This window comes from Pseudocercospora fijiensis, assembly GCF_000340215.1.
Source record: "Pseudocercospora fijiensis CIRAD86 unplaced genomic scaffold MYCFIscaffold_3, whole genome shotgun sequence".
Classification (NCBI taxonomy): Eukaryota; Fungi; Ascomycota; class Dothideomycetes; order Mycosphaerellales; family Mycosphaerellaceae; genus Pseudocercospora; species Pseudocercospora fijiensis.
In genome coordinates this window covers 834147-857135 of record NW_006921534.1, presented here as the reverse complement: position 1 = coordinate 857135, position 22989 = coordinate 834147, and the positions used below count along the sequence as shown (strand labels likewise).

Sequence of the window (22989 nt, the reverse complement as noted above, 5' to 3'; positions counted from 1 at the left end):
GGCGAATTTTGCTCCGTACCTCCTTGCCTATTTTTCACACTCCTAGTGCTTCTCTTCTAGGATCTTGCAGTTAGTTTCTGTTATCTTAGACTAGGCTAGGATGTTTGTATTATCTATAAACCCTAATGCTAATGTGTTTTTTAATTCTAGGAGTAGGAGTAGGTCTACTATAAAGATAAGGAAGAGGATTAGGGAGAGTATTAATCCTTAGGGGATTCCCTTTTTAGTTAGCATTAGGTCTAATTTGAATTTGCCTAGAATGAGCTATATTAATCTTTCCTATAGGAAGGACTAGATAAATTAGACTATCTAGTTTAGTATAGCCTTCTGTTTAAGTATATATAGGAGCCTTTTATAGGAGACATTGTTAAAGGCTCCTAAGATGTTAAGGGAGAGGAGGGTTGCTATTTAGTTTTAACTATAGTACTAGATATGCTTAATCTGTTCTGTAATTAGTTCTATAGCTATTAGTGTTAACCTCTTCTTTCTTCCTCCTATCTAACCTTTAGGAAGGATGTTCCTTTCCTCGGTAAAGGTTGTTAGCCTTTTAGCGACAATTTTTTCTAGCACCTTGCCTATTGTATTAAGTAGGGCTATTAGTCTATAGGCCTTAAGCTGTATATAGTCTTCCTTCTAGGGCTTCCTTAGCACTACTATTAGGGACTTCCTAAATAGTCTTAGGTAGTGTCCTAGTGCTAGGCTTTATAAAAAGATATTAGCTAGTACTAGGGTAAGCCCCTTCCTATATGCTTTTAGAAGTTTGTTGTGGATCTTGTCTTCTCCTAGTGCCTTATTACTTGGAATTTTCTTTAGGATCCTTTTAATAGTTTCGGGTTTAACCTAGGTGTCTCTTAGTATGCCTAGTAGTAGAGTCTCTTGTTCTTTCTCCTTTATATCTAATAGGTCTGCTTATACTTTTCTATAGAAGAAGTGTTAGCCTAGGGCTCTTACTTTCCCTTCTATTATAGTCTGTATTTATCCTTGTTGGTCTATAATGTCCGGGAATTGTAGTAGCATGTCCTTATCCTATTTAGGTCTCCTTGCCTATTTAGCTATCCTCTATATCTCCTCTAGTTTCTTTGTAATTATTCCTATTATAGATCTCTATTCTTATATCTTGTCTTTCTTAATCTAGATCTTCTTTTCCTAGCAGGCTTTGTTATAGTTGTCCTATACTTCCTAGGAGTAGGTTTGTATCTACTACCTCCTAGCTTTCCTTACTACTTTAACCTTCCTTATATACTTACTAGTCTAGTATAGTTGCTAGTATAGTGAATGTTTCTTTACTAGGGTATGCTTTCTAGCTACCTGTCTTAGGATTCCTATTAGTTCTTCTACTGCCTTGTTAATATCCTCTAGCCTTAGTAGGTGCTTTGTTAAGAGTTCCTCTAGTTTTAGGTCCCTTTCTAGTTCCTCCCTAATCCTGCCCTATTAGGCACCTTTCTAGTTAAGCTTCTCCTCTAGTTCCCTTTCCTAATTAGCTTAGACATTTAGCTTAATCTATACCGGGAAGTAGTCTAATGATTCTTCTAGTTCCTAGTTAACCCTATATCTTGTAATCCTGTTCCTAATCTAATATAATATAAAGCATAGGTCTAGTATACTGCTGCTTCCTCTTGCCTCCTAAGTAATTAGTCCTTTTAGGGTAACAATTTCTATTCCTTCTCTCTCTAATATGTCAATTAGTCTTCCTACTAGGAAGTAGTAAGCTAGGGTAAAGTCTAAGCCCTAGAGGGGGTAGTAGAGGTTGAAATCCCTAAGTAGGATTTAGTAGGTATTCCCCTAGATAACTCTAGGTAGTCTTTCTAGGGTTTTTAGTTAGGTACTGCTTCTTGAGTCTAGTAGTAGGTTGTATATATAGTAGACTTAGAGTGTACCTTAGGATGTCTCTACTTGAATTAATGTTAGGTCCCTATCCTCCTATAGTATAGCCTACTAGGTTTCTATATCTATCTCCTTGCTAATGTAGATGTATATCCTTAGGGCTCCCTAGTTGTAGATAATTAGGTAGTATCTTAGGTCCTTAACTGTTGCTAGTCTCTTTATATGTAGGTTAAGCTAAGGCTCTTAGATTGCAATAATGTAATGTTCTTTTAGGTTTAGAACTTAAAGGAAGCTCCTCTATACCTTGTCTTTGCTCTTATTGATATTGTACTGTATAATATTCAGTAATGTTGCAATGTTTATTAGGTTTTATCTATATCATTTCCCTATAAGTTTTCCTTTAGTCTTCCCTCGCTTTAGACTAACATTTAACTAAGCTTTGTCTGCCCTGCTTCCTTCCCTATAATATTAAGGTATCTTAGTCTCTCTAGTTGCTAGTGACTCTCTTATACTAGTAAGGCCCTAAATGTGAACCTATTATCTTATCTAGACCTCTTTTGTAGCACTTAGCTAGGTTGCTTCTGCACCTAGCTGCCCTAGCTTGTTGTGTATCTTTTTAGTATATTAATTCTAGCTTCCTTTGCCTTCCTAGCTGCCTATATTCTTACTAGGCATTCCTTCGCCTAAGAGGGGTGTCTTTTAGTATAGTATGTACATCTTGCTTCTCCCTTATATACTTTACATTCTTTGACCTAGTAATCCCCTATATAATAGGAGCAGGTATTAGTTGTCTTTGTATACTTAGCTACTAAGTATCTATAGTATTGATATTTGAAGCACTGTATTATCCTATAGTTGCTTCTATATATCTCTGTTTCTAATCTTTCGAAGTCCTAGAACAACCCCTAGTCTAGTACTATATTAGCTTACTCTACACTCCCTACCTAGATAATTAGGGAAGACTACTTCTTAGTCTCTTCGATTTTCCTTTTAATCTATGCTACTTTTGTAATCTTTAGGCCTAGGTATATAGCTTGGTTTTGTCTCTATAGGCTCTTAATATCCTGTTCTTCCTTAAAGCTTCTTATTATACTATAGGCTATAATTATAAATTGCTATTAGGAGACCTTTACTGTTTTCCCTATCTTAGTTGTCTATTCTTTTTGTGTTTCTAGCTTCTTCTTGTCCTACTCTTGTGCTATAAACAGCTTAATTACCCCTTTACCTTCGTTCCTAGCCCTAATTACCTCTTTAACTACAATTCTTTCTATAATCTCTTTCCCTATAAGTCCTTAGATTTCCTTTTGCTCCTATAGGTCCGTAATATAGACTCTAACTACTGTCCTCGGGGGTTTTAGCGCCTCCTAACTAGCTACTACTACCTAGGTGCGGTAGTTTAGGCTTGTCTCCTGTTGTCTCTTCGTAATCTTTGCTGCGACTGTATTAGCTACCTTTGTAATTACGTAGCTTGCCTAGTTGTAGATTGCTTTTAGTCCTCTAAGGAGTTCTAAGATTATTATCCTATATGCCCTCTTAGGGGTTCTTCTATCTTCCGCCTTTAGTACCTCCTCTACCCTAGTATATAGTGCTTTCTATTCGTCCTCCCTTCCTTCTTAACTGTCTTCCCTTCGTCTCTGATTGTTCGCTGCTATTCCTCTGTCTCTACTAGTTATATCGATCCGACCGACTATAGTAGTATTATATAGTTAGATTTAAAGCGAGTCGAATTGGCTAGTAAGCTAGCTTTCCTCTAGCTAAACCTCCGCTTTAAAGCCGTATACGTTATATCCGCTATACTTAAATAATCTAGTTATATCTATCTTTCTAACGTAGTTAAAAGCCTATATAAGGAACTCTTAGAAGGTCTCGAAGTTGGCTATAGGATCTCTGTTCTTCTTAAGCTATTTCTTAAGTGGTACGAAGGTCTGTTCGATAGAATTTAAGTTAGGAGAGTGTGGCGGTAAGTGCTTAAAAGTGTATCTAGTAGCTAAGATTACCGACTTAACCTTTTCGCTATAGTAGACTAAAGCGTTGTCTATTATAATAATTATATTCTTACTAAGAAGCGGCAGTACTTTATTCTCGAGCTAGTCGTCGAATATAACTTAATTAATAGCGCCTTAGATATAGAGCGTATAGGGTAGATATCTATAGATTATAAGTGCTAGAAGTACTAATATTCGCTCTTGCCGTTGCGTGTACTAGTAATTGTGGCAATCTATACCCTTCGGAGACTATCTGAACTTGCGATATCTACTCTTCTTATTAGAGGTAGTCTCGTCGATAAATACTAACTTATCTACTGGCTATTTCTAGCTCTTTGTATACTAGGCGGCTATCGCTAGCGTACTACGTTCCTTCGCGATCTTATGCGCCGCTTTACGAGTCTAACCGAGCCTGTAAAGGTACTTCTATATTATAGCTAGATCTACCTTAATTTCGAAGCGATTATATAGCGTAGTATATAACTCCTCGAGATATACCTCCGGCCGTATCGATAAGTACTTAAGGAGGTAGATTTCTATCTCCTTTATAATCTTCCTCTTGTAACTCGATTTAAACCTCTCTAACGGTAAGAATACCTCTCTAAAGAGGCTATAATAGTACTTCTATTAAAACACCGTCGACCGGCTTATATCTATCTTTAATATAATATCTATTACTTTATAACCGGCGTTAAAATAATACTTAGCGAGTCGCGTAGTCGAGGTAGGCAAGGGCGTAGGAAGGGCTCGTACGGCGTAGAAGAGCTAGAATAGCTAGAATACTAATAACAATACCTCGGACTATATATTTAACGGCTATACTATTAATATAAACACTATTTTCGCGCGTAGTATTGCAATAGGCTAACTAGAGGACGAAATACACGATTTACTAGTAAAAAGTTAGTAGGGTTCCTCTATTTCTTAGTAGTCTTAACCTTCCGGCAAAGTATAGTATACGGCCTTATATACTAGTCTTTACATCGCTAACGCATGCCCGTGCCTATGCCTATGCCTATTTATACGTAGTATATGTATATAAGACTTTATCTATCTACCTACGATTACCGCAAGTAAGCCTGCCTTTAGAGGGTCTTAAAGCTAATTCTCGCGGGATAGGCTGTTATTAGCGCGGCAGGCAGCTCGCCCTACGCTATCCCGAGAGGCGTAATAATCTTATTAATTAGATAAAGAGCTAGATTAGCTAGTCTTTACACTATAAAGCTAATATTCTATCTAGCTGCGTTCTAGAATAGCGAAAATAGCCGACTGTCTTCTAGAATTAGCGTGTAAGATGCATTTAACTTAAATAGCGTCGCACCTACCCTTCCTCTTACCTATATGCCTAGTAGATAAAATCTAATTAGATCTCGCGCAAAATGCCGGCTAGGTCGCGATCCCTTTACTACTCCGTTTATATAGCTCCTCGTCTCCTTTACGCCCTTGCTATAGCTACTGCTACTCTCTTTACTTGCTTTCTAACGTCCGCACTTAGCGACAAAGAGCCTACCTAGCTTTACTCTTAGTATAAGAACTAGTACTATCTATAGCCGGAAGACTACTATATATACATTTACCCGCGAGGCTGCTATCTAAGAGTACTTGCTAATCGCGTCTACTAGGCTTCTAACTTAAGATGTAAACTGTAATGTATTTAGAAGAAGGGCTAATTACAGAAAGCCTAAAGATAAAGTATATATAGTTGTAGCCTTAGGCATTATATACGTAATAGCCTATATACACACTCTTTAAGTTAGCCCCTTATCGCGTATATATAGCTAAACAAGCAAACTACTAAGCAAACAAAGGGGTATTAGATGCAGAAATAGACTACTTTTAGGCTATTATAACTAATTAAGCAAATAGGCAAACAAGCAGTTAAACTAGATAATAAACCTATATCTTCTATCTATTTAGTACTTAGTAGTAGGTTAAGCGGCGCTCTTAATAGTAGCCTTACAATCTACTAAGTTTAACTGCTAAACAAAGCGACTATGCTTAAGCTTGTTAAGCGGCTTAGTAAAGCTATTAGCGATTTAATTGTATATACTAATCTAGGTAATAACGATAGTACTATTAGCGATCTTCTTGCTAATATAGTAGACCCTAGTATCTATATGCTTAGTATAGCTATCGACACTCGTTAACTAAGTAATAGCGATTACTAACTAATTATCCTTGTATAGCGTAATAGGCTTAATAGTACCCTTATAACTAATTTCAGTTTATATCTTAAGTAGTTATAAGCCCCCTGCGTTTCTAACGCAATTCAACACTTCTAATAGTTAATCCGACTACTACGTAGCTAGCATTCTTTGCTAATAATTACGCTAATACTAATATTATCGCCGCTATCCTTTTAACTACCCTCGAGTATTCTAGTAGGTGCTAGTCCGACTCGAGTCGGTTACTATAACACTAGTATTAGCTGTCCGCTACACTATAATATAGGCGCGCCTATCGGCTGCCTCTTAAGACAAGTCTATAGTCTCTTTCTATATTATTGCCGTCGCTATCCGTAATAGCTCCTCCTATAACCTCTACTACTTATATAAGCAATATTCTTAAGCTAAAGAATAAGGAGAATTATCTAGTATAGGCCTATGCCGCTAAGGGTGCCCTTAAAGGCATATAGGTATAGCGCTATATCTAAGGGACCCGCCTAAAGCCTAAGATTAAGCTATTATCTACTAAAATATAGGAGCAATTTAAAGACCGCTAAGATAAATAGGAGGCAAAGGACTAGTTAGCGCGTACGTGGATATTCGCTAACTATATATCGGAGATCTAGTAGTTGTTGCTTAGACTCGATACCTCTAAGGCAGTATAGGATTATCTATATAAGAAGTATACTAGTAAAGGTAGGTCTACTAAATTCATACTCTTCTAGGACTATATTACCCTTCGCTACGATAGCAAGGACGTCGAGAAGTTCTATAACGAATATAAGAAGAAGCTCGGTGCCTTAAAGGATACTAAGTTAGCTATTAGCTAATATTAGGCTGTCTATATATAATATATTTATTATACAGATCGCACTATTCTACGAGGCTTTCGTATAGATACGCCGTAAGCAGATACGCGCCTCGGAATACACTATTAATAATAGTACCCTTAATAACATTATTAGCGCGTTGCTTAATAAGAATGTAGCTTAATTAAACTAGGCCTAATATAATAGCTTCTTTAGTCTTTAGCGCTAGTAACTATAAGGTAGCAATAGTAGTAGCAATAGTCGAGGTAACTCTAACCGTAGCGGTCGTAGTAGCCGCGGAAATAATAATAATAACGGTCGAGGCCGCGGTAGAAACAACTAGAATAGTTATTAGTCTAACCGTAAGAAATGCACCTATTATTAGGGGTTATATCCTTCCGACCGCTGCTATAACAAGTACCCTTATCTAAAGGAGGAAGACCGACTACGCCGTAAGTAGTAGAAGGCTAAGAAGAAGGGGATATAGTAATAGCAATAGCAGCAGCAGTAGCGTAGACTAACTATATAGCAATAGTAGCAACCCTAGCCTAGTATATAAGGCCTATTTGCTAAGAATACGCTACCCTTATTCTATAACAATCTACGTCCGGATTTAGTACCGTTACCTAGTTTAGGTAGCAACTACGCCTTTAATACGATTACTATTAGTAATGCGGCATTAATAGCGCTTACTATAGCGACTCGTACTACTAACTAGGTTGTAGACTCTAGTACTAGTATATATATAGTTAATAATCCTGCCCTACTACTTAAATATAAAGGCTGCTATATCCCTATTCGATTTAGAGGCAATACGAAGCACGTAATAATAGTAGGTATTGCTTAGACAGAAGTAGTTAACGAGTATAGTATTAGCAATATAAAGTTGTTAGAGACACTGTATATACTAGGTCTAGCTGCTAACCTCCTATCTACTAAGAAGCTTACCGATAAGGGCTATTTCTATCGGAATAACAAGCGTATACTATTTACTGTCGTTAACGGCTCTAAGGTTACTATTGCTTAGATATACCGAAAGAATAGTCTCCCCTATCTGTATATACTAACCTCTAGTCCTAAGGGTTAGGTTGTTACACTTCTATTAAAGAAGGGGGTACTAATAGGTACGATAGAAGAGTAGTATCTACGATATAGCTATATTTATTACCGCAAGCTATTACGAATAGAAGCTAAGGGTTAGATTGTTATTACTAGAAACAAGGACGACTTCCGAAACTGCATTACTTATCGTATAGCGACGTTATATAAGGAATATAATCGACTGCTACGCCTACGACTATCTACTATTTACTATATTGTCTATATAGATGTAGTTACTATTACTAATCCTAGTCTACTACAAGAACGCTATTTTACGTTGTTTATATGCGCTAAGTTAGCCTATCGATACGAGTATACTAGCTTACTAAAGTTAGGGGCTGTAGTAGCTATTAAGGACTATCGTATATACGTCCGTATATAAACTAGCTATTCGATCCTAATCTATCGCCTCGATAGAGGAGGTAAATACGGCGGAACTTAGCTGTTAAGCTAGGCTCGTAATTAGGGCATTATACTATAGGTTATAGCACCTTATTCTTCTACTTAGAATAGCCTAGCTAAAGTTAGTAATTATATCGTATATACGACCGCTCGGAAGATAGTGCTCTATACTAATTTGCTAAAGGCCCTATAGCCGTATATAGTTACTACTACTATATAGGTTCTTAATATCACTCCTAGAACCTTAGAAGGTCTTAGCCCCTATACTATTATAGCTAGGGAGCTTAATTGGTCTCGAAAGCAGCTACGCCTTTAATATCTTCGTGCCTATAGCTATACTACTATTATATACGATTACGGAGTAACTCGTAGAAAAAAAATAGATAGTAGAGGCCTTATTAGCAAGCTAGTTAGCTATACTAAGGACTCTATAGACTTAGGAAAATATATAATTTACCTTCCTAACTAGTATAAGGTTATTCTATTAAAGGATATCTAGTTTATTAAAATAGCTAGTAAGCTGTTGCTTCCTAAGAGTATAGTACTATATACTAACTCTAATAACCTAGCGGAGAACGAGTTTGTTATACTCGAGTCTATTATACCGGCTCTATTCAATTCTATAACTAACGAGGCACTACCGCCGGTAGAGGCTATTAGTATAGTCTAGCATATTCTAGCTTAATAGGAAGATGCTCTAGAAGAACCTACTTAGGATATAGAGGTAGCTAATAAGGTCGCTAATCTATTACTACTCGAGGATAACCTACTAGCTATTTAACCTCCTTTAAGTAATAAGGATAGTTTCTAATTAGCTAAGGAACAGCCTATATATAATCTATAAGCTAAGAAAGGCGAGCCTAGCTAGTTGCTAGAGTTTGAGCGGCTAACTAAGATAGGCGATCGTTCTATACGTAAGATACGAAGCAATAAGAGCGCTCGTAAACTATTACGTAGTTATCTAGCTAACACTAGCGCCTACCGTAAAGAGCGCCGCAACCTTACTAATATACCGATAGCCTATATAAAGGGTTTTATAGCCGCCTGCTATATTGCTAAATAGATCCCGAATAACGACATTCTAATTCCGAAGAGCTTTAAGGCCGCTAAGGAGTCGCTATATTAGCTATAATAGTAGGAGGCCTATAAGGCTAAATACAAGTTATTAATAGACAACTATATATAGGTATATGTTTCTCGACTAGAAGTGCCTAGAGGTCGCAAGGTTGTCTGTAGCCGATAGGTCTTTACTATTAAGCGAGACGCTAATAGTAATATAAGCCGGTTTAAGGCTCGTTAGGTCGTCCGTAGTTTTATATAGGTTAAGGGATAGGACTATAATAAGACCTATACGGCTATAGCTAAGCCGTCTACGCTACGAGCACTATTTGGCCTAATCGCTTATTACGACCTAGAGGCTAAGTAATATAACATCCTAACGGCCTTCCTTAATACGCTTATTAGTAATAAGTATAAGATCTACGTCGAGCAACTATATAGCTTTAAAGACCGTAGTAGCAAGGCTATAGTCTGTCTATTGCTAAAGGCACTATATAGTCTAAAGCAGTTACTAATGCTATAGTACGAAGAGCTTCGAAAGTACTTAAAGAGCCTAGACTTTATACTAATAATAGCTAATATATATGTATTTAAACACGTTGTTAGCGGCTCTATTATTATTATCTACGTAGATAATATAATTATTATCGCCTATACCCTATTAGCACTAGAAGCAGTCGCTTAGTTGCTAAAGGACCGCTTTAATATACGAGAACTAGGTAACCTATACTACTATCTCGGTATACGGATTATTCGTAACCGCAACTAGCGCACTATTTACGTTGTTTAAGATACCTATTTAAATAGGCTTAGTAAGAAGTATAGCATATAGGGCCGTATAGTACCGGCTACGCTAATAGCGCCTCGATACGTTAAGATATCGATTTAGCGTATACCTAAGGGCTATACTACTAGCGCTGCCTTTAAGACTTAGTATTAGGAAGGTGTTAGTAAAGCACTATAGCTAGCTATAATTATACGACCTAATGCTTGCTATACTATAGGCCTACTATTACGATATATTTCTAACCTAACTAAGGAGTATTATACCGCACTTCTTTAGCTTATTAAGTACCTAGTTAGCACTCTTAGCCGTAGCTTATACTTCCGAGGAATATAGAATAAAAACGAGCTTAACTTTGTTAGATACTATAACGCTTCCTAGGCTAATAATCCGGTTACTCGTCGCTCTATAGGAGGCTTCTACTTTACTATTACCGGCGGACCTCTATTATATAAGTCCGGCCGCTAGACACTTGTTATACTATCGTCTATAGAAGCCGAGTATATTTAGTTAACAACTAGTGCGAAGGAGGCTATTACTCTAGCTCGGTTGTTAGAAGAAGGGCTAATTACAGAAAGCCTAAAGATAAAGTGTGCACAGTTGCAGCCTCAGGCATCATGCACGTGATAGCCTATACATACACTCTTCAAGTTTCTATGGATGCTACAGTGCTGTCGATTCGATTTATTTCAATGTCACGCCAGCCTCGGCGGATCCAGGCGCCTACTACTTGGATGAGTGCTCCAACACGCCCAAGATCAAATCCATCTTCTACTGCGCCCAGAGATATTGCACTCCCGAACAAGCACAGTCTGGACGTAATCTTCTGAGTCCTTCGTGCGAAGAAAATGCTGGCTTTCCACTGCCTACCATCCAAGACTATCTTCTTTCCGAGGCAGAACTCAATCAAGTGTTGGTCTTGAACGCCACAGCTGCCCTTGCAACTGCAAATGTACCACTCAACACCCCAGCCATTCCCGATTCTGACTGGCAAGCATTGGGCGAGAAGACAGTCAAAGAGTTCTACGCAACGTGGAACATAGACTTTGACTTCTCCTTCGCCATGCTCGCATTCTGGGGCCTTGTCATTGCGCTTGGAATTGGTCACCGCACGATTACAGTCATGAAGAAGCCACGGGGTGCTCCACAATCACGCTGGTGGCTTTGGATCCGCAAGAGTCTGATCTTGCCCCCTACTTTCCGCAAGCACCAGTCGGAGGCGGTGGCTCGCTCTTTCACCATTCCTCCAAGACTTGAGAGCGTCATTCTGGCGCTTTACGTGGTTATGAACTTCATCATGTGCTTCCCAGGATACAATCTCTTCATTGGCAACCAATAGTGAGTCGCTGTTCATCCCGTCCACTCGATGTTCGTCGCTGACGCTGCCAGTTATCCTACCTACAAGCTCCAGCTTGCAAGATATGTTGCTGATCGCACCGGCTTTCTATCAATCGCGCAATTGCCTATGGTCTGGGTTTTTGCGGCTCGCAATGATCCGTTTATGTGGCTTACAGGCTGGTCTTTTGCGACGTACAATCTCTTTCATCGTTGGATTGCTAGGATTGCTGTCGTCCACGCAATCATCCACTCCATCGCCTACACCGTCTTTGATTTCTACTCGACCGGAGATGCGTCTTCCTACCAGTCATCGTGGGCTGAAGAGTACTGGTACTGTGGCGGCATCGCTACAATCACCATGGCGCTAATGCTTGGTGCCTCTGCATACTGCTTCCGCGAACACTTTTACGATTTGTTTTTGATGGTCCACATCTGGATGTCCCTGATCTTCTTCGTGACTCTTTGGTACCACGTCAAGATTTTCAGTGGGGAATTCAATTACTACCTCTACCCATGCATCGCCATCTGGGTTCTCGATCGCCTGCTGCGATTCGGTCGAACAGTCTTCATCTCGGTTATGCCACGCTTCACCAAGGGCGTCGAAGCTGTTGCCACATACCATCGGACCACCGATATGGCTCGCTTGGACATCACTGACTTCATGCCAAACAAGCCGGTTGTACCTGGACTATACTATTACTTATATATGCCCGTCGGTCTGCGAGGCTATGAGAGTCATCCATTCACAGTGTGCTCTTGGCGACGACCAGGTTCCTCTGAGCCCCCTTCGCCGAGACAATCCATTATGGCCAAGGAATTTGGAACAAATATTCGTCCAGTCTTTGAGACATCTGCTTCCGGTGAACTGGCCCACACTTTTCTCATTCGCCCATACGGGGGAATGACCGGTCGCCTTCAGAACCGACTTTTTGCAACGAACGAATCAGTAGCATCTGCACAAGTCACAGTCTTTCTCGAGGGTCCGTATGGAGAAAAGCTGGATCTTTCGGGCTACTCGGATGTGCTTGTGCTGTGTGGAGGTTCGGGTATCACCGCTGCAATCTCGCATGCTCACTTCTTGGTGGCCGATAACAACCACACCAAGGTCCATATTGCTTGGGCTGTGCCTCAACGACACCTCCCAGACGACATTTGCGCGAATGAACTGGCGTCGGTCATCCATACAGATCGTGTTTATATGACTGTGTATCTCACGTCGGCTGCTGAGGAGGAAGCACAGAATGCTGAAAAGCTCCCAGCGCGACCTCCATATGAGATCCGTTTCGGACGCCCTGACGCTCAAACAGTCATGCGAGAGCACAGACAGATCGCGAAGAAGAGTATGGCAATTGTTACATGCGGCACTCCGCAATTCTCTGACGCCTGCCGCGCTGCTGTAGTCAAGATTCCAGGCGAAGAAGGTGTTGAGATCGGCTATTACAATGAGACTATGATTTGGTAGTTGCAAATAAGGAGAACGATGTTTCGGTGGATTGCTCGCAGGATCGATTTGTCAGTACTAGCGTGTCGATACATATTTACTACAACCCTAGACTTTAAAATCTTGCTGTTAGCGTCTTGTGCTGTTTAAGAAGCTATGCTAGACTGCACGTTCTAGTACTCTATGTATTTAACAAAATTCCCTCTTCTATATATTTACTAAGTTTCTACTACTCTTTTTTCTAAACTAGTATAGTAAATAGAACTAACTAGTAATTAAAACTAGCTATATATTTATAAGAAATATAATTGTTAAGAGATTCTTTTTAATTTGTAGGCTCTCCTTATTTAAAAATATAATATAACTTACTATATATTATAGGAGAAAAAACGATAGTACTATAAGAAGGCCTCTAGGTATCTTAGTATACTAGAGTCTATCTAGACAGACTCGCGAAGATCTAGGATACTACTAAGAGGTATAAAGGAGTTAGAAGTCCCTAGCTTCTACTAGCTAGTACCTCTAGCTAAAGAAGGCCCTAACCTACCCTAGGAGGGAGCTAGGCTAGGGTAGGCATTTAATTAGAAAAAGAGAACTACTAGATATAAGAGAGTATAAACTCTTTAGTCTAAGAAATACAGGCCGCTATCTCTTATCCTAGGAGCCTAGCTAATAAATAGGAGTCCCTCCTCTTCTAAGTCTTCTCCCTCCTCTAGAGATATATTACTATAATCCTCTACTACTAATAGAAAGCGGTAATAGTATAGTTAATTAAAGACCTTAGTAACTGCCTACGAAATAGAAACCTTCCGATAGGGGCTAGTAGCTAGTATCTTAGGCATAAATTGCCCGTTAGGCTAGCTACCCTCCCTCCCTTTCCCTAGACTAGATCCCTACTATAGGAGGCATATATAGTATATATAAGAGTAGAGGATACCTTAAACGAGGAAAAGACTCTTAATAAGAGTAATATAGAACTCCTAAAGGAGATAGGAGACCCTAGAGCAACTAGGGGTAGGAAACAACCTAGTAGAGATATTACTATATTTGTAATATTATAAATAGTAAAAGCCTAGCTCTAGGAGAGTAGAGAATAGATATAGGAGATATTCCTAGGAGGAGAGATATTATAGGTAGCCTACTAGATACTAGTCTATATATAAGAGACTATAGCCCTAAAAGGAAGGAAACTATAGAAAGATTCTCGGAAGATAATACTAGATAGTACCCTAACCTAAAAGGAGGAAGAGCCTTCTAGCTAAAGAGCCCTAAGGCTAGGGAAGGACAAATATACTCCTTAATAGTAATCTATATATAGAGCGCTAGCTAGATAGAAGAAATTATAGGGGAGGGACTACTAGTCTAAGGAACTATCCTCCTAGTAGAATCCTTTACCTAGTAATAAAGGGTAGTATAGTACCTTAAATGCTAGAGGTTTAGATATATTACTAAATACTATAATAAGAGCTAGAGCTATAGAAGATATATAGAGGAATATAGAATAGACAAATGCCTTAGTAGTAAACATATATATAGTAACTATAAAGGTAGCTACCCTACCTAGTCTAAGATATATAGTATAAGGCAAGCTACCTAAGTAAAGAGAAGAGGATTTAGGAACGTAATAGTAGAGAAGTTTAGAGGGATATAGAGGAGCTAAGAAGACTAGACGCTAGTATAAAGTAGGAAGAGGCGAGCCGAATCTCTAGAAAAGTAGAGGAGAGAGACCTATTAGGATACCTAAGAGAGAAGATCCCTAGGGAGACTAATAGGTACTACGAGTATAAGAAAGTAGGGAGATACCTATACTAGTAGGCTTAGCTTCCTCTCCTTATAGTTAAGCTAATAGAGGATAATAGAGAAGGAAGATATATAAATAGTGTAGTAGGGAAACCCGGCTTAGCACTTGTGTATATACTTGTATCCCCTCTCCTTGCTTTTGTACCCTAGAAGACACAACTACCTTTACACATATATATACACTATACAAGGAGGCATAGCTACGACAATATATACAGCAAGAAGGACATAGGAAATGTACCTAATCTAGCTACAATGTAGCCCTCCCTACGGCTATTCTCTTCTCTTTAATATTTATAGCGCCTCCCCTTCGAAGTATATAATACTACGCCGACCCCTCGCAGTTACCTAAGAGACACTAAGTACTAGGCCTATAGTATACAGTTCCCTATATATGTACCTCTACCTACGACCTACTCGTCCCGCCTACATTTTCTAGAGCCGAAGGTAGGGCTATCTTTATTCATTTAAAGGTACAGGTATATATATAGTTAAGAAGAAACGTTTATAGCCTTCGCCTAGAGCGAGGACTATACTACTAATGTAATGCTACCGCTAAAAAAGACCTTAGTAGTATCGAGACGTCCTACTACTAATAAACCGTTACCGACTTAAAGAAAAAGGAATACCGTTACCGACTTAAAGCAAAAGGAAATACTGTTTACGAATATTACGACTCCCTACCTATCTATAGCAGGCGGGACCTTATAAGAAACGACCTATACAGAAAGAAACCTAAGAGCCCGCTATAAGAAACTAGAGATAGGGATACGAAGAACCCCGAAAGGTCGATAGCCCCCTATCCCTTCTACTAATCGGCGCGAGCCTAACTTAAAACCTCCTTCCGGACTATTACGACCCTTCCGCGGTGCCGTAATCGACATACTGCGAGTTAATAGAAATTAATAAGAGAGGAATAAAGGGGGCCTAGAACGGGTATAGTAGGTATACTAGCTAGCTAGCTAGGTAATATTCGCCGCCCCCTTTATTCTATATATATACGGACTACCGCCTACCCTCCCCTTACTTCGAGGACACAGACGCGATACGTACTATAAAGTACGCTATAGCCCGTCTACGCTCCCTCCTTACCTTAAGTATACCTAGCAACCTATCTAATTTTATCGATACTGTATCCTTCCTATTTATTCTAATCGTTTATCGTCTTCTATAAATTGTTTGTTCTACCGACGAGATAAGCTCCTAAGAAAACAATAACAACCCTACCCCGGCTAAACCGCCTTTATAGGCCCTCTCTAATGCCGGTACCTACCGAGACCTACCTCTAAACTTTATTCGCAACTACCTCGATACTAACTCTAATGCCGAGAGGACTACGGCCTCGGGAAGCGATAAGGATACTAGTATAGAGCATAGAGAAGCGGCTTAAGGAGGCACTACCTAGGAGGGCGGTACTTAAGAAGTTCCCTAGTAGCTTGTCTAGGCAACCGGAGGGCTGTCCCCTTAACTTCTCTAAGGCCTTCTTTAGGCCTTCTCGGACTTAAAGCCGTAGATATCCCTCCTAGGGACCGTTAAGAACCCCCTCTTTACTAGAGAAAACGCTACTAACTTTGTTAAAAGGTTTTCTACTATCCTTAAGCGATACTGTCTAAGGGCTAAAACGGCTACTACGGTAAAGCTCCTTATAGCTAATTGTGAAACTAGTATCCGACCCCGAGTTGCTCGGCTCCTAGATAGTAAGCCTCTTACGTAGGAAGCCTTCTTAAAGAAGTTTAAACGCGAGTTTGCTAACTAGGATGTCGCGGTTCGGCTAAACTCCCGCGAATACCTTAAAGAGCTATATACTAGACAAACGGCTAAGAGTAATACCCTTCGCTTTTACTAGGACTTCTATAGCATCGCTAAAGGGATACCGAGGAGGCTTCTTAACAATATTACGAGGAGCCGTCTGTTTCTAAAGGGCTTAGGAGGCTCTATACCTGCTATTATGCCTCGGATCTACGAAAAATGTAGCATCTACCCTTACGATAAGGAATCCTATACCGACTTCAAATAGATTTATCGTACTAGGTACGACCTAGCTCGTAGCCGATAGGGCTTCTCGCTCCTTACTAGTAACGATAGTAGCTATTTAAAAGAGCTGCGAGAGACAGTTAAGAAAAGAATGCTAAGTATACGCCCTACCCTAGATATCTAGCGATAGGGGGTAGCCCTTAAGCTAGTTACGGACCCCGGTATCGACGACCTTATTAAGCAGTTCTAAGAACTAAAACTTTACGTCCTCTCCCGAGACAATTAGAAGGGCCCTACTATAGGTCCGGTTAACACTAATACCGATTCGTATACCCTATAGCGCCTCTATCCCCTCTAGAGCGACAATACCCCTACAACTTAGATATATAACAACTAGTTTATATAAGGGCTAACCTTCGACGCCTTTGCCTTTCAATCTATCCCTAGTATAGAGGGTCGCTATTACTATTACGGAGCTAAAGGCTACCTTCGTCTAAACTATAGGCCCTACCGGTATATATAAGACTAAGGGTTCTGCTATATTCGGGACCGTACGTAGTACTTCGGGCCCCTAGGTATACTATACGCTACCCTATTCCGCTTCCGTAATAGTCCTACCCTCCTAAAGCTCGCTATTATACTTCCTCTCCTCGAGGCCTATTACTAGTAAGAGATTGTTTTCCTACCTAAATTTAGAATAGAAGCCCTTCGAAAACAATTTAACTATCCTTCTTAGTAACTAAGGCGAACTGTAGCCCCTAGTACTATAGCTTAACTAGGCCCTCGAGTTCCGACTCCTTAAGCCCTAGCTCCGATAATTCCTTCTACTCTTCCCCCTCTACCTTTAAGGTCTCCGGGAAACCCCTACAGAGGGATCGCTTTAAACGATACGCGAAACGGCCTTCCTACCCCTACTGCTACCCCTACTACTACTAGGCGGGTTATGCTATACTAAAGGCCCTACGATCTAGGTATAGTCGAGGAGGCCGATAAAGAGCTAGATTTTAGCGACTACGAGGCGGCTATAGTTATAGATACCCTTGCCTATACTCGTAGCTAGGATACACCGCTTAGGAATAGTCTTCCCGTTACCGCTATTACCGATATAAATCGGATCCGGAAAGCTACTACTAAGTAGAAAGGTGCTACGAAGACTAAGGGCATTCGTAACGTAGTTTAAGGGCTTAGCGTTCGCGAGGTAGAGGAAGCAATTCGTAAACAAACCTAGCCTCGAAGAACTACTTAAAGGTCCCCGAGCCTACTACCTCTAAGAGTAAGAACCTAGTCTAAGGAAACGGTTAGTCGTAAAACCCCTACTACTAGCCCTTCTAGTACCTATAGGCAGCCTGCTGCTAAATCCTTAAATAGTAACGCTAGCCTACCTAAGGATAGTAATTAGGAAATAGATAACGTACTACCGCCTACCCCGAAGCCTGCCGCTAAAGAACTATCGAAGGGGGTAAACCCTCCGAGCCGGTAGAGAGCTACGCGGAAAGAGCCTAAGATAACTAACATTATAAAGAATCTTTAGAAACACTATAAGGACCCCGACTTTTAGGTAAAGAAATTCCTTAGTAGGAACGGTATATAGCTTAGCAATACTAAGGCCCTCGCCTACATTCCGGAGTGTTAAAAGCTCGTTACACGCTAGCTAAACGACAACGCGCTTACTATAAGAATTCGGGAGCTAGAAAAGGATAAAACCGACAAGATCCCCTACTAGATTATAGAAATAGTAGGTAGGGTAGCTACCTTAGCTGCTAGGAAAGGTAGACCTAGGCGGCCTAAAGACTACCCTATTCTAGTCCTTACCTCCGCTCGAGAGTTCTTTACTAGCCTTAACGAGGAAGAAAGCTACGAGGAATACGAGGCCGCTAACGAAGAGGTTATCTAGGACCCTAATTCGATTAGCCGGAGAAACAGACTTAATTGCTATATAGTGTAGGTTATTTTATCCGGGGTAGACGCCCTACCTAACGAGATGCTCTATATCGACCCTAGCTAGATTCGCCTCTTATTAGTCGACGACAACTTCGCCCTTGTTCCTAGTCCGTATATTACTATTACTATTAATAGGTGCCTTAAGATCCGCGCTCTTATTAATAAAGGCTCCGAGGGGAATATACTAAACGCGAAGTTCCTATAGCGAGCTAGCCTTGCTCTTTTAAAGAGTCTTATTCTAAATATACGAGGAGCTAGAGGAAGAGCTAAATTTATCGGTATTAGCACTTCCGTTCCTGTCTCTACCTTTAATGTCGAGTATAAAACCGACTTCCTTATTATACCCCTAGGAGATAACGACCTCCCTATTATTCTTAGTCGCCCGTAGGCTCGCAAGAACCGCCTTGTCGCTCGAAATATAGACGACGGCTCCTAGGAAGGAACTATTTCTACGCGTAGGGGCCGCTCTACTACCTTTACTACCCTTGCTAGCTCTAAGAATTGTATCCTACTTAAGGAGCTCCTTAGTCGCAACGATACCTAGTAGTTAAAAAACTAGGTAGCGGACGAGAAACTAGCGTCAAGTCCGCCCCTTTTTCGAAACCGCTAAGTAGGAATATTATATATACCGTTGCGACCTATTGTTTAATAAGAAATGTTGTTATAGGGCTATATAGCAAAGAGGGTAGTAACCCTAGGGTATACTAGCTAGCTAGCTAGGGTATATTAATTAGTCCGGTAGTCGGCCCGCCCCCGCTCCCGCTACCTTTTCCGACCTCGCTTAGACTAGCTCCGGCTTGTCCCGGTATTCCCGCTAGCCCCGGCATTCCCGCGTCCCCGCAATTGCCCTCTAGTAGCACCCTATATAAAAGCCGCTTAGCTAGGCACCCTATCTAGGAGCAGGTATACGACGACGTACCGGTCCTAGCTATATAACGCTAGTCCTTTCTCGAAGATCCTTCTTAGCTATACCCGACGATTAGCCTTACCCGGCTCGGGCGTACGGAGGCAATTCTCGAACCTACAACTCGTAACGACTAGGCGGCAATCCTTTAGTAGTCGGAAGCGAATAGGTTTTATAACTAGCATAAGCGGCACTATAGGTTTTAGAGCTTTCGAAGGTTCCCTACCTAGCTACTATCTATTAAGAAAATGCTTAAGGAAGATTCGGATACTAGCCGCACGGTCGGAGTTTATAGTATATATAAGAAAAAGGCAGACAAAGTAAGACCTATAGAAGCTAGCACTACGATAACCGGGAGTATAACGACCGGTAGTAACCCTTACTAGAAAAAGAAACGGCTTGCTCGAGAAGCGTTGCTTCTGCCTAGAACCGGGCTATATAACTAGAAGTACCTAATTAAGAAGTTCTTAGATATACCGCGTAGCTCGCGCCTAACTAAGGAAAGGAAAGCAAAGCTTCTTATTAGAATAGAACTTCTTCCTAAGGAGCTAGATCTGTTCTACGAAATGCTTTATAATAGGGAGAAAGCCCTTACCTAGAGCTTTACCGAAATTAGAAGAGTCGACGCGGATATAGTACCTCCCTAACGGATCCGAACAATTCCTTATAAACCCTAGAGAAAACCAACCTTCCGCCTCTAGCCTAGCCTAGTAAACATTATAGAAGAAATAATCCGAGAACGAATTGCGAATAGGGTACTTAAAGTTAGCGAAGGAGTATACCGGAACCTATAGTTCTTAGTCTAGAAGAAAGGAACTAAGAAATATCGCCTAATTAACGCTGCTATAGAGCTAAACCGCTATACAATACGGGACGGAAACCTTCCTCCTAATACTAATAGCTTCACCGAGGATTTTGCTAACTATACTATCTCGTTCCTAATCGATTTCTTTTCTAGATACGACTAAGTCCCGCTTTACGAGGCCGATCGAGATATAACTGCCTTTAATACCCCGCTTAGCCTTATACGAATAACTACCCTTCCGTAAGGAGCGATAAACTCCGTTGCCTAGTTTGTCCGAGTAGTAACAAGAATCCTTTTTAACTACATTTCCTACTATACGAGGCCGTTTGTCGACGATATTAGTATTAAGGGCCTAAAGACCCGATATAATAATAAAGAGGTCGAACCTAGCCTAAGAAGATTCGTTACTAAGCACATTTAATAGATAGATAGTATTCTTGCAGATATTAAGCGTACTAGGTATACTGTTTTAGGTCTAAAGTCTTAGTTCCTCTATAAAAAGCTGAAATATGTCGGCTACGTTGTTAATATTTCCGGAAGACACCCTAATATAGAGAAAGTTGCAAAGATTGTCGCATAGCTAGTACCTAAGAACTAGTCTAGCGTACGGGCCTTCCTTAGGGTTTGTATCTACTACCGTATCTAGATCGAGGGCTTCGCAATAATAGTAAGACTACTCTTCTACCTCCTAAAGGCCGATATCGAATTCTTATAGAGACCGGATTAGTAAGTCGCTACAGATACCTTAAAGGCTGCGCTAACTATTACCCCTACTCTTGTCTCGATCGATTATACTAAGGGTACTAGGTTAATTATCCTTCTATTAGACGCGAGTAGATCCGGGTATAGTAGTAGCCTAAACTAGTGCGAAAGGGACAATATAAAGAAGCGTTACCCTATTCGGTACGAAAGCGGTCTTTAGACCGAAAGTAAAGCCCGATATAATACTAGCAAACGAGAGTGCCTTACCGTACTTAAACTACTAAAGAAGTTTAAGAAGTATCTCGTTAGGTAGTACTTTCGGATCGAAATCGATACTACTACCCTTGTCTACTAGCTTAACAAATCCGCCTCGGACCTCCCTAACTCGGCAATAGCTCGCTAGGTAGCCTAGATCCGACTGTTCGACTTCGAAGTTAAGTATATCCCCGGGCGGAAGTACTCTACGGCTAATAGTCTATCCCGTCGTAACCCTACTAAAGAAGACATCGTCGAACGAGATAACTAAATCGACGACGATAATATAATCGACAACGACTTCTTTTATAGTATAGTATAGACTAAGCCTATCGATCCCTTAGCTAAGTCTAGCTTCCTTAACGAGGACGAATACTAGTCTCGAGAATCGCTTCTTATCGGATACTTTAAGTCGACCCTTCGCTTTCCGTAAGGCATCTCTCGAAGCGAAGCCCGAAGGGTTCGACGTACTACCTAGAAGTATATTGTTAAGGATCGGCTCCTTTTCTACTAGCGTTATCCGAATTGCCCCCTTTAACGAGTAATTAATAGCGAAAAGGCTAGGGAGGAAATTATCTAATTACTTTACGAGGATTATAGCTATAAGGGCCGGGAGGCAGTATACTATCTAGCCTCGAAAAGGTACTTCTAGCATAGGATGTAGTCCTAAATCGCTATATAGGTTCGGTCCTATCGTATATACCGAATGCGAGAGGGATACAAGATTGCTAGGACGCTTTACCCTACCTATATTCGAGTTGTTAGCCGTCGCTAGGTTGCCGATATACTTTATATCGACAATAAGGGGTCTATTGCCTTAGCGCGTAAGGTTGTTAGCGGCTAGGTAGAGGGGAGGATATTTAACTACTCGGGCAAGTCGGTTAGTATATAGCAAATAGCTAAGTTCCTATACGAAGAGGTCTATTACCGATATAGCTATCCGGATGAATTCGTTATAGACAACGGATCTAAGAATCGGAAGGATACTAAGGAATTGCTTAAGCGAATAGCTACGTACCGGGTACGGATTTCCCTATACTACCTAAAAGCAAATAGTTAAATCGAAGTTAGAAACCGACCTATCCTAGCTACCCTTTCTAAACTAACGAACGGCACTATAAAGAGTTAGAGGAAACACGTCCTACCTATTATTGGCTAGTAACCGGCCCTACACACCTAGGCTGAGTTTTGAGCCTATATAAGAGGCCTCCTTCTACATTGTAGATAGGGCACCAACCTCGTATAGCACATTGTTTATATTACACTTCCACAATGCCTATGTTGCAGGGCTCTAGTTATTAGCCTAAGCAACCGTCTTGTTATCCTATTATGCTAAATATAGCTACCTATATTGCTATAGGTTATGTTACCCTCGGTAGCCTATACTATTACTACTAGTAGTAGTAGTAGTTTTGGTTTCCGTCCTTTATTAGAGCCGAAGGTAGGGCTATCTCTTTATATCTAACAAGTTCGGGTATATTGAAGGTAGTCTCTAGGCACGAATAGCTATAACTAAAGCGAGGGCACGATAAGAGCCTACGATACGGACGATACCGAAGTATCTTAAGGGGCTATTACGACAAGTAGAGAAACCTCTTAACGAGGGCATCGCTTTAACCCCGAAAAGCTACAAACCCTTAGGACTGTTACAGCTTAGGGCCTAGTCTATAGCTATAGCTAGCTTCTAAGGACTCGGCTCC

General features: G+C 40.6%; 1 protein-coding gene across 1 annotated transcript; it reads left to right on the top strand.

The window, feature by feature from the left end:
- Window positions 1-10868: 10868 nt before the first annotated feature.
- On the top strand, window positions 10869-12866 carry MYCFIDRAFT_115437 (uncharacterized protein; the record flags this gene model as incomplete). The annotated part of the gene is made up of 2 exons (XM_007926303.1): window positions 10869-11467; window positions 11519-12866. Coding segments are annotated over 2 exons (1947 nt in total), but the record flags the coding sequence as incomplete, so codon positions are not given.
- Between the last annotated feature and the right edge of the window lie 10123 nt (window positions 12867-22989).